At 44.1% G+C, this 11,988-nt stretch overlaps 1 protein-coding gene across 5 annotated transcripts in view; it reads right to left on the bottom strand.

Annotated features, from left to right (window-relative positions):
• FAF2 (Fas associated factor family member 2) overlaps positions 1-11,530 on the bottom strand; it is a 61,634-nt gene extending 50,104 nt beyond the window's left edge. For 3 of the 5 annotated variants that reach the window (XM_035290671.3, XM_035290668.2, XM_035290672.3), the window contains exon 1: positions 11,428-11,530. In XM_035290671.3, coding sequence (XP_035146562.1) covers positions 11,428-11,490 — 63 coding nt within the window. In that variant the 5' untranslated portion in view covers positions 11,491-11,530. Of the gene's footprint in view, positions 1-5,733; positions 5,809-11,427 lie in introns of all 5 variants that reach the window. The other 2 variants (XM_054251913.2, XM_035290669.3) reach the window with 1 other exon arrangement.
• Between the last annotated feature and the right edge of the window lie 458 nt (positions 11,531-11,988).

Genomic DNA, 11,988 nt, shown 5'->3' on the forward strand with positions numbered 1-11,988 from the left:
GATACTGAGGATCTATCATGCAGCAAATACAAAACAAATCAGTTTGAACCCCCCAAACTCTGTAGAGTTAAAAAACATGTAAATATTATTATTATGATAATTACTACACACCAGTAAACAAATCCTTAAGTCCTTCAGTGAACTTATCAAGGAAGAAATCAAGGTTCTAAGCTGAAAACTAGTGGAAGGAGAAATTTCAGGATGAGGGAAGAGTGAGTATGGAGGCATGAGAGGGGATAATATGTTAGGGGAAAAAGTATCACTGGAATAGAAACGGAAAGGGTAAAACTGCAAGGTTTGACAGTAAAGTGAGACCATAAGGTGCAAAGAAAAATTTTATGCTGCTCTAATCAATGCCACTCCAATTACTTTTGTTAGAAATATTATTCTGAAGTCAGATGTGGTGTTTCATGCCTATAATTCCAGTACTTTGGAAGCCTGAGGCAGGTGGATCACTGAAGGCCAGGAGTTCAATATCAGCCTGGCTGACGTGGGGAAACCCTGTCTCTACTAAAAATACAAAAATTAGCTGGGTGTGGTGGCGCATTCCTGTAATCCCAGCTATTCAAGAGAGGGAGGTGGGAGAATCGCTTGAGCCCAGAGGCCGCAGTGGGCCAAGATGGCAGAATGGTACTGCAGCCTGGGTGACAGAGACTCTGTCGAAAGAAAGAGAGGGATGGGGAAGAAAGGGAGAGAGGGAGAGGGAGGGGGAGGGGGAGGGGGAGGGAAAGGGGGGAGGACGGAGGAGGGGGGAGAGAGAGAGAGCGTGCGCGCAAGACCGCACGCGCACAGACACGCGTGCGCAAATTCCAGCACTTTGGGAGGCCGAGGTGGGCAGACTGCTTGAGCTCATGAGTTTGAGATCAGCCTGGGCAATACAACAAGACAAAAATACAAAAAAAATACCTCTACCTTGGATACAGAATCGAGGTTCGTGTTCTAAAAAAGAAAAAAAAGTATAAAAAATACCTACAAAAATACCCACACACAAAAATACCCGATGTCATAGTGTTTGCCTGTGGTTCTAGCTACTCCGGAGCCTGAGGTGAAGAATGGCTTGAGCTTGGCAGGAGCGGAGGTTGCAGTAAGCCGAGACTGCAATGAAGGGAGACCTTGTCTCAACAAAAGAAAAAAAATTCCAGTTGGGTCTAGAAATCTAGTATCAATATGGAAAGCATCTCAAAGCAAGGGGGAAAAAAATTAAGCTATAGAGTTTTGTTTTGTTTTGTTTAAAGACTGTATTTCTTAGAGCAGTTTTAGATTTACAGAAAAATTCAACAGAAAGTATAGTTCCTGGCTGGGCACGGTGGCTCACGCCTGTAATCCCAGCACTTTCAGAGGCTGATGGATCACAAGGTCAAGAGATCGAAACCATCCTGGCCAACATGGTGAAACCCCATCACTACTAAAAATACAAAAATTAGCTGGGCGTGGTAGCGCATGCCTGAACCTGGGAGGTGAAGGCTGCAGTGAGCAGAGATCATGCCACTGCACTCCAGCCTGGTGACAGAGTGAGACTCTATCTCAAAGTTAAAAAAAAAAAAAAAAAAGTATAGAGTTCCTGTTTGGTCCTCATCCCACCTCACCCCACCCCAGTTTCTCTCATTTTTTTTCTTTTTGAGACAGAGGTTCGCTCTTGCTGCCCAGGCTGGAGTGCAATGGGGCGATCTTGGCTCATTGCAATCTCTGCCTCCTAGGTTCAAGCGATTCTCCTGCCTCAGCCTCCCAAGTAGCTGGGACTACAGGAATGCACCACCATGCCTGGCTAAGTTTTGTATTTTTAGTAGAGACAGGGTTTCTCCATGTTGGTCAGGCTGGTCTCGAACTCCCAACCTCAGGTGAATCGCCTGCCTCGGCCTCCCAAAGTACTGAGATTACAGGCGTGAGCCAATGTGCCCTGCCTTTTCCCACTGTTAATATCTTACATTGGTGTGGTACATTTGTTGCAAGTGTACATTATTATTAACTAAAGTCCATAGGTTACATTAAGATTCACTCTCTGTGTTGTAGATTCTATTTGGTTTTACCAAATGCATAACGACATTTATCTAACCTTACAATTCATAAAGAGTTACCGAGCATAGTTCCACTGCCTAAATATCCTCTGTGACCCATCTATTCCTCCTTTCCCCCAACCCCATCCCTGACAACCACTCATCTTTGCACTCTCTATAGTTCTACCATTTCCAGAATGTCACATAGTTGAAATCAGCCTTTTCAGACTGGCTTCTTTCACTTGACAATATGCATTTAAGGTTCCTCCATGTCGTTTTAGGTGTTAATACTCTTATTTTATGCTCAATGATATTCCATTGCATGGATGTATCACAATTAATCCATTAACCTAATGAAAGACATTTTGGTTGCTTCCAAGTTTTGTCAATTATGAATAAACCTGCTATATTTGTGTGCAGGTTTCTGTGTGATATAAACTTTCAATTCATTTAGATAAATGCCTAGGAATATAACATGCTATATATAACTATATAACTATAACATAGTACATCAGACTATGTCCCAAAGTAGCTGTCCCATTTTGCATTCCCACCAGCAATGAGTTTCTGTTGTTCCACATCCTTGTCAGTATATGGTGCTGTATTTTGGATTTTAGGCATTCTAATAGGTGTCTGTGCTGGTATTTCATTGTTGTTTTAATTTGAAATCCCTTAAGGACCTCAAATCCTTAAGATCTGAGCATTTTTTCATATGCTTACATGCCATCTATCTTCTTTGGTGAGTTGTCTGCTCTAATCTTTTGTCTACCTTTTAATTGAGCTGTTTCCTTTAAGTTTAAAAAATGTATTTTGGGCCAGGCATGGTGACTCATGCCTGTAATTCCAGCACTTTGGGAGGCCAAAGTGGGCGGATCACCTGAGGTCAGGAATTCAAGACAAGCCTGGCCAACATAGTGAAACCCCATTTCTACTAAAAATACAAAAATTAGCTGAGCATGGTGGTACACACCTGTAATCCCAGCTACTTGAGAGGCTGAGGCAGGAGAATCACTTGAACCCAGGAGGAAGTGGAGGTTCCAGTAAGCCAAGATCATGGCATTGCACTCCAGCCTGAGCAACAAGAGCGAAACTCTGTCTCAAACAAACAAACAAAAAAACAAATCCAGTTGGTCTTCATTACTACTTACTATGCTATGCAGAGTCTATAAGACAAAGACAGAAGTTTTCTTACCCAATGAGAATGGAACCATAACTGATCAATTAACTGAAGTGAAAGTGAGTTATAAAAATATTCTATATAGTCCAGACGCCGTGGCTCACGCCTAGAACCCTACCACTTTGGAAGGCCGAGGCAGGTGGATCACAAGCTCAGGAGATTGAGACCATCCTGGCTAACATGGTGAAACACTATCTCTACTAAAAACACAAAAATTAGCTGGGCGTGGTGGCACATGCATGTAGTTCCAGCTACTTGGGAGGCTGAGGCAGGAGAATTGTTTGAACCCAGGAGGCAGAGGTTGTAGTGAGCCAAGATCATGCCACTGCACTCGAGCCTGGTAATATAGCCAGATTCCATTACACATAAACTTCTATACATTATGTAAATATTTCATTTTAACATCAAATATTCACATTTACACAGCAACCTTTTGATTAAAAGCCTATTCTTTTCTTTAGGGAACAGATTCACTGTTACTCCTTGGATCTTTTTTATTTTTTATTTTTCGTTTTTTGAGAGGGAGTCTCGCTCTGTCAGCCAGGCTGAAGTTCAGTGGTGTGACCTCGGCTCACTCTAACCTCTGCCTTCCGGGTTCAAGCGATTCTCTCCCCTCAACCTCCTGAGTGGCTGGGATTAACTCCTGAGTAGCTGGGATTACAGATGCACACCACCATGCCCAGCTAATTTTTGTATTTTTAGTAGAGACGGGGTTTCATCATGTTGGCCAGGCTGGTCTCAAACTCCTGGCCTCAGGTGAACCACCCACCTCGGCCTCTCGAAGTGCTGAGATTACAGGTGTGAGCCACTGCACCAGCTATTTTTTTACTTTTTTTGGAGACAGTGTCTTACTCTGTCACCCAGGTTGGAGTGCACTGGGGCAATCACGGGCCACTGCAGCCTCTACCCACTGGACTAAGGTAATCCTCCCACCCCAGCCTCCCAAGGAGCTGGGATCACAGGCCCACAGGCATGCGCCACCACGTCCAGCTACTTTTTTTTATTGTAGCTTTAGTAGAGATGAGGTTTCACTACGTTGCCCAGGCTGGGATTTTTTAGCATAACCCACACTGATTTGATTTCTTTAAGTGGAGTGCAACCTTTAATGTTTGCCAAACAGTAAGTGCATATAATCTTGTATCTCAATGATTTTTCCCAAACTCATTTACAGTTAACTTGCCCACAGCTAAATGAACAACAATTTTTTTTCAGCAATTTACCTGGATAGAGCCCATCTAAAGGTTTTAATTTAGTTTTCATATGAATAAAAACTCTTTTTGCACTGGTATTTTATTGGTTTATGCAGTATTTAATTAAATGTACATAACAAACATAACCAGCACACACTAGTTTGGGAGCAAACATAACTACCTCTTTTCAGGAATACAACTTAACTGGTGCAGAAACGCTTGAGCATATTACAGAGTAGCATTTAGGGAAAGGAGGATAACTGTTCCAATTAATCAGTCAAGTGAAGGTTAAGGTTAAGAGAGCTTCCACATTAAGCGTTTGTAGATCTGTATATGCAGAAGAAGACAAAAATACACAAAGATAAACAACAAACCTGGAATTAGAATGGGGGACTAAAATAAGATTTCATTACTTTTAAAAATACAATTGTATGTTGTTAACTTGCCACAAGCAAGTATTATTAGATTTTTTTTTTTTTTCTGAGACAGAGTCTGGCTCTGTTGTCAAGGTTAGAGTACAGTGGTGTGATCTTGGCTCACTGGAACCTCTGCTTCCTAGGTTCAAATGATTCCCGTGCTTCAGGCTCCTGAATAGAAGGGATTACAGGCCTGTGCCACCAAACCTGGCTAACTTTTTTTGTATTTTATTTATTTTTGAGACAGAGTCTCACTCTGTCACCTAGGCTGGAGTGCAGTGATGCGATCTCGACTCACTGTAACTGCCGCCTCCAGGGTTCAAACGACTCTCCTGCCTCAGCCTCCCGAGCAGCTGGGATTACAGGTCCATGCCACTAGGCCTGGCTAATTTTTATATTATTAGTAGAGAAGGGAATTTGCCACGTTGGTCAGGCTGGTTAGACTCCCAGCCTAAAGTGATCTGCCTGCCTCGGCCTCCCAAAGTGCTAGGATTACAGGCATGAGCCACCACACCCAGCCTACTAGATTTTTTAAAGTAAAAAATTAAGAGAATGCGGTGAATTAGGTAATAGTATCTCCATCTTTTTTTTTTTTTTTTTTTTTTGATAGAGTCTCGCTCTGTTGCCCAGGCTGGAGTGCAGTGGTATGGTCTTGGCTTGCTGCAACCTCCACCTTCCGAGTTCAAATGATTCTCCTGCCTCAGCCTTCTGAGTAGCTGGGATTTCAGGTGCCTGTCACCATGCTTGGCTAATTTTTTTGTATTTTTAGTAGAGACGGGATCTCATCGTGTTGGCCAGGCTGGTCTTGAACTCCTGAGCTCATGATCCACCCACCTCAGCCTCCAAAAGTGCTGGGATTACAGGCATGAGCTACCACTCTGGGCCAGTATCTCCATTATATAGCAAATGAAAGAGGTTCAAAGAAGCAAGAACCAGTTCAAGATCGCAGAACTCACCAGAAGCTGTTGAAAAGTTAAGTCGTGTTTGCCTGGATTTTCAAATCTCTTGTTTTCTCAGCAGTGCCACATTCTCTGGCAAAAAAAAAAAAAAACCCCTCAAATGGACCACGGTATGTTCTGTTTAAAATACATGAACAGAAAGCGCCATTTTTTTTTTCCCTTTAGGTAACAGGTGAAGAAGCTAAAAGAAAGATTTTCAAAATGAGTTATGAATTTGATTCTATAGCCCAGAGTGCAGGTTATCATTTAAAAGGATGAGGGTCATAAATTTCTTCCTCCGTTATAAGCAGAAAAGGGATCATTTCTTCCTCTGCTGGCCTGTAAAACTCCTTCAGTTCCCCCTTCTCTCTGTCCATGTCATCCTTCTCCAGCTGTTCAAACAGCAACTGAGGGGCAGTAAACCAAGGCACTAGAAGAGTCTGCTATATTTGGAAATTTGGGAAAATGAACCCCAATAAAAGTAACCTTCCACATACCTGCATTAGCTCCCCTTGAAACCTATGTCCTTATTCTTTCCCATTTGAAATAGCTTAAAACAATTGCCTGCAATAGTTATTCATATTCAACTGGTTCCAAAATAAACAGAAGTGCAGAACTATAGAAAAATCTTAGAAGAAATCAAATGGGCTGAGAAACATGGTATTAAATAAAATGCCTTGGGAAGTTCTAACCAAATCATGTCACAAAAAAAGTGAAACATGGCGGGGCACAGTGGCTCACGCCTATAATCCCAGCACTTTGGGAGGCCGAGGCAGGTGGATCACGAGGTCAAGAGATTGAGACCATCCTGGTCAACATGGTGAAACCCTGACTCTACTAAAAATACAAAAATTAGCTAAGCATGGTGGCGCACGCCTGTAGTCCCAGCTACTCAGGAGGCTGAGGGAGGAGAACTGCTTGAACCTAGGAGGTGGAGGTTGCAATGAGCCGAGATGGTGCCATTGCACTCCAGCCTAGGCAACAGAGCTGGCCCCATCTCAAAGAAAAAAAAAATTTTTTCCTGTAATCCCAGCACTTTGGGAGGCCGAGGCAAGCGGATCACGAGGTCAAGAGATCGAGACCATCCTGGTCAACATGGTGAAACCCTGTCTATATTCCTGGGTAACAAGGGCAAAACTCCGTCTCAAAAAAAAAAAAAGTGAAACACAGGAAACCTGAGATTTCCAAAATATTTTACTTTCACTAATTTCAATATACCAAGTGAGGAAACATATTAAGAACCATCTCCTAGGAGTGCCATCCTGTTCTGTCCTGACCCCTATGGAGATTCCAAAGACAAGTTCCATACTGTTAGTGAAGCAAACCTGAAACCTAATGTAACTCCCCAGTTGAAAAATCCTTTGATGGCTCCGTTCATCTACAGAGTAAAGTTTAAACCATTGTGAACAGCTTTGAAAGGCCTCCAATATCTGGCTCTAATTTACCTTTCTAGTCTGATTTTCCACTTCCAGTTCTCTTCAGTTCATTACCACAGACACTTCACTTTCCCATCTCCCTACTGTGCGTAAACTATTTCTTCAGCTTTGAATATTCTTCTGCCCAACACCTGCTGAAATTCTATTCCTCAGGCCGGGTGTGGTGGCTCACACCTGTAATCCCAGCACTTTGGGAGGCTGAGGCAAGTGGATCACGAGGTCAAGAGATCAAGACCATCCTGGTCAACATGGTGAAACCCCGTCTCTACTAAAAATAAAAAAAAAATTAGCTGGGCATGGTGGCACGTGCCTATAATCACAGCTACTCAGGAGGCTGAGGCAGGAGAATTGCCCGAACCCAGGAGGCGGAGGTTGCGGTGAGCCGAGATCACACCATTGCACTCCAGCCTGGGTAACAATAGTGAAACCCCATCTCAAAAAAAAAAAAAAAAAAAAGAAAGAAAGAAAGAAAGAAATTCTATTCCTCTTTCAAAGTAGCAAGGTATATTGGTAAGAGCTCAGCCTTCAAATCCAGATCTAGACCCACGGGAATTCCATGACCTAACAGCTTAATCATCTCAAGCAAATACATTAAAAGATATGTTTCCTTACAAATACCACCTATGGTGCTTTATATAAACTGCGGTAAGGATTAAGCATAATAGTTATACATTAACACAATGCCTAAGGCATGGTAGATGCTTAATAAATGTAAACTGCTAAACCATCCTTCTCCCCTCATGAATACTCTTGGTCTTCCCTAAGCTCCCACAGTACTCTTTTAAATACAGCATTATGGCCAGGCATAGTGGTTCATGCCAGCACTTTGGGAGGCTGAGGCAGGAGAATCACTTGAGCATAGAAGTTCAAGACCAGCCTGGGCAACATAGGGAGACTTTATTTCTACCAATAAAAAAAAAAAATTAATTTGCCAGGCATGGAAGCACAAGCCTGTAGTCCCAGCTATTCAAGAGGCTGAGGTGGAAGGCTCAGCTTGAGCCTGGGAGATTAAGACTGCAGTCAGCGTGATCATGCCACTGCTCTCCAGCCTAGGCAACAGAGCTGGCCCCGTCTCAAAGAAAAAAAAAAAAAATTACCCAGGGTTGGGTGCCTCGACTCCTGCCTGTAATATCCCAGCACTTTGGGAGGCCGAGGCAGGTGGATCACCTGAGGTCAAGAGTTTGAAACCAGCCTAGAACACAGGGAAACCTCGTCTCTACTGAAAATACAAAAATTAGCCAGGCATGGTGGCAGGTGCCTATAATCCCCGGTACTTGGGAGGCTGTGGCAGCAGAATTGCTTGAACCCGGGAGGCAGAGGTTGCAGTGAGCCAAGACCATGCCACTGCACTCCAAACTGGGAGACAGAGCAAGACTCAGTCTCAAAAACAAAGAAACAAACAAAACTTAGCCAGGCACTTCTAGTTCTAGCCACTTAGGAGGCTAAGGTTGGAGGATCACTAGAGCCCAGGAGTTTGAGGTTGCAATGAACTATGATCACACCACTGCACTTCAGCCTGAGCGATAGAGATATGTTGTCTCAAATAAATAAATAAGTGTATACATTCATTATTCATGTGTGTACTTTACTTCTCCATTAAGTTATACATAAGATGGCTGTGGATATGAAATCTCTACCATTCTGTTTGTGCAAGTTATTTGACCTCTCAGAACCTGTTTCTTCATTATTAAAATGAACAAGACTAACCCTTTACAGTGTTATATTAAAAGGTTTAGGCCAAGCATGGTGGCTCACACCTGTAATCCCAGAACTTTGGGAGGCCTCTGCGGGAGGATCACGAGGTCAGGAGATCAAGACCATCCTGGATAACCCAGTGAAACCCCATCTCTACCAAAAACACAAAAAAATTAGCTGGGCTAAAGAGTTAAGGGGCCAGGTGCAGTGGCTTACACCTGTAATCTCAATACTGTGAGAGGCTGAGGCAGGAGTTCAAGACCAGCCTGGCCAACATAGCAAGAGCCCTGTCTCTACCTTAAAAAAAATTTCTTTTTAAAGGAGTTAATGTACATCAACTGCTGCTTGGTATAATGTTTAGCATCTACTGAGTTTCAACAAATGTTTGTTTAATGGCAATCTAGATAATGAATCTTATCCAGCAATTGCTTATAGAATGCAAAAATGTTAAAATGCATTTCCCCTTTGGGAGACCGAGGCAGGTGGATCATGAGGTCAGGAGATGGAGACCAGCCTAGCCAACATGGTAAAACCCTGTCTCTACTAAAAATAAAAAAATTAGCTGGGCATGGTGGCATGTGCCTGTAATCCCAGCTACTCCAGAGGCTGAGGCAGGAGAATAGCTTGAATTGGGAAGTTGAAGGTTGCAGTGAGCCAAGATCGCGCCACTGCACTCCAGCCTGGCAACAGAGCGAAACTCCATCTCAAAAAAAAAAAAAAGATGTATTTCCCTCAATAAATCCAATTTAATAAGGCAATCTTAATACAACTGGAACCTGCCACCCATCTAACATAGATTCCCACAGAAGATAAAATGGAGGTTCCTATGCACTTTACACCAGAAATGCTATAATACATTCATATTCATGTTCTTCCAGTATGAGACTGAATATACCATAATTTATAACTCACATTACTTCATTGCAGTTAAACAATATGTTAGCTTAGCCTTGAAGAGATATAAGGGGTAAAATGGGCAGCCAAAGTTAAACAGAACTCTGAAACTGGTGGTCTACCTGGAAGTGTAAGATGGTTATTCTGCTATTTACTCATTCTTTAACTATAATTTGCTGTGTCATCAATTCAATTTCTCTACCAAAAATTCCAGTCAAATGTCAATTACATCTATGACAGCATTTTTCCATTTATACACTGCCAACCCACTGTTCAATTTAGGAAGGGAAAAATATAACCACTTCAAAATTTATTATAGTGAAGTGGAATTTACTATAGTGAATTGAGGAAATTGCAGAAAAGTGGGAACTCGCCAAAAAAAAAAAATTATCTCAACGTTTGCATTGCACAGTCAACTGTATACTGACATATAAGTTGTACGACACAGAAGTCAGAAGCCTGGGAAGGGTTCTGGAAGATGGACACAGCTTTACATCTGACACCACCACTTTCTAGCTGTGTAACCTAAGCATGTTATTTCTTAATTCTGATACTCTTCATCTGTAAATCAGACTGTAACAGTATGAACCTCATAGGGTTGCTGTATTAAACGAGGTTATGTATGCTAAGTGTTTACAAAATACTTACATCTGAAATAGTAAGTGGGATTCTACCTAGCAGTGCTTAGCACTAAGGTTCTTCATAAATACAGCTGAAGAAATGAATATTCACAGATTTTACATAAGGAAATAAGTGTATCAATAACTTTAGGTCTGTCCTAAGTCAAATTAATAGCAGAAACACTATTGGGGGCATTCTACAGTCTACAAAGCCCTTCTGACACCCATATGTTCATTTGATCTCCAGAACATCCTCGGGGGGTAGATATTTTTAAGACAGTCCTTTCAGAGATAAGGAAACTGGTAACAAAGTGCCAAGGCTACCCACCCTATTGGTCTCCTCCAACCATTCTCCAGCTCAGGGTTAAGTGATTAGTGGCAAATGTTCCTAAGCTGTATTAACATAACATTCCTGCAAGTTACCACCCTCTTCAAGCATAGTCAAGCACAGGAGTCCAGGAATAAACCCAAAGTAATAAATCCCGTCAGAAGCCACTGACGACACTTATCATCTTGCATTGTTTCCTCACTCGGTGTCCTCCCACACCTTTAGGGCGAGGACCAGGTCTGTGTGTAGGTGCCCCCTCCCCGACCGGAACCCCCAACAGGAAACCTGGTATCCAAGCGGCCCCAGTAAACGTTTGTGGAAATGGCATGGGATGCTGCTGGCAGAAGGTTTTCCAGAGCCCCGAACTGACGCCAACTCCGCGGTGGGGATTAAGCATCTCCGGCAGATACAGACTCGTTGGGCGGAGAGGGTCCGACCGGTAACCGGGCTGGGAAGGACGGTTGAGAGCTGGCGCCGCTAAGGGAAACCAGGGAAGCTGACACGCTGAGGGCACACGGGCACAGACGAGGCGGGTCTGGCCGCAGCGATGGCTGGAAGGCTGGGGACCAACAGAGGCTCGGGGGCCGGGGGAATCAGGGCAGTTGGAGTCTGGGGGGGAGGGGGCCGGCCTGAACGTCTGAGAAGGATCTGAGCCCAATCTGAGGAGGGTTCTGAACTCCTCTAGGGGCCCACTTCCCATCCCGCGGAGGCATTTGCTGCACCGAGTACTCGCTGCTACCTGAAACTGCAGCAGCTTCTCTGTCTGCTCCTGGGTTAGATCCCGCTCCTCAGGCGCCGCCATTTTGCCGCCGCCTCTACGCTCCTGACCCGTCCGCACCGTCACCCGCCGGAACTGACCTCAGCCACAACTACATCCGGTCTGAATGGCTGCCGGCGCGCAACTGCGTCGGCGCGAGCTGGCCCACTACCCCCCCCCCCCCACGCTCCACCTCAGGCCGTCGCCAGAGGGCGCCACGCTTGGGCCTATCCCGAACACTTAAGGAAACTGCCGAGGGATTGTCGGTACGAGTCGTCTTTACCGTTTTTTGTTGCTGTTGTTGTTTGAGACGGAGTTTCGCTGTTGTTACCCAGGCTGGAGGGCAATGGCGCCATCTCGGCTCACCGCAACCTCCGCCTCCTGGGTTCAAGCAATTCTCCTGCCTCAGCCTCCTGAGTAGCTGGGATTACAGGCGTGCGCCACCACGCCCAGCTGATTTTTTGTATTTTTAGTAGAGACGGGGTTTCACCATGTTGACCAGGATGGTCTCGATCTCTTGACCTCGTGATCCACTTGCCTCGG

This window comes from Callithrix jacchus, chromosome 2 (genome assembly GCF_049354715.1).
Source record: "Callithrix jacchus isolate 240 chromosome 2, calJac240_pri, whole genome shotgun sequence".
Taxonomy (NCBI): Eukaryota; Metazoa; Chordata; class Mammalia; order Primates; family Cebidae; genus Callithrix; species Callithrix jacchus.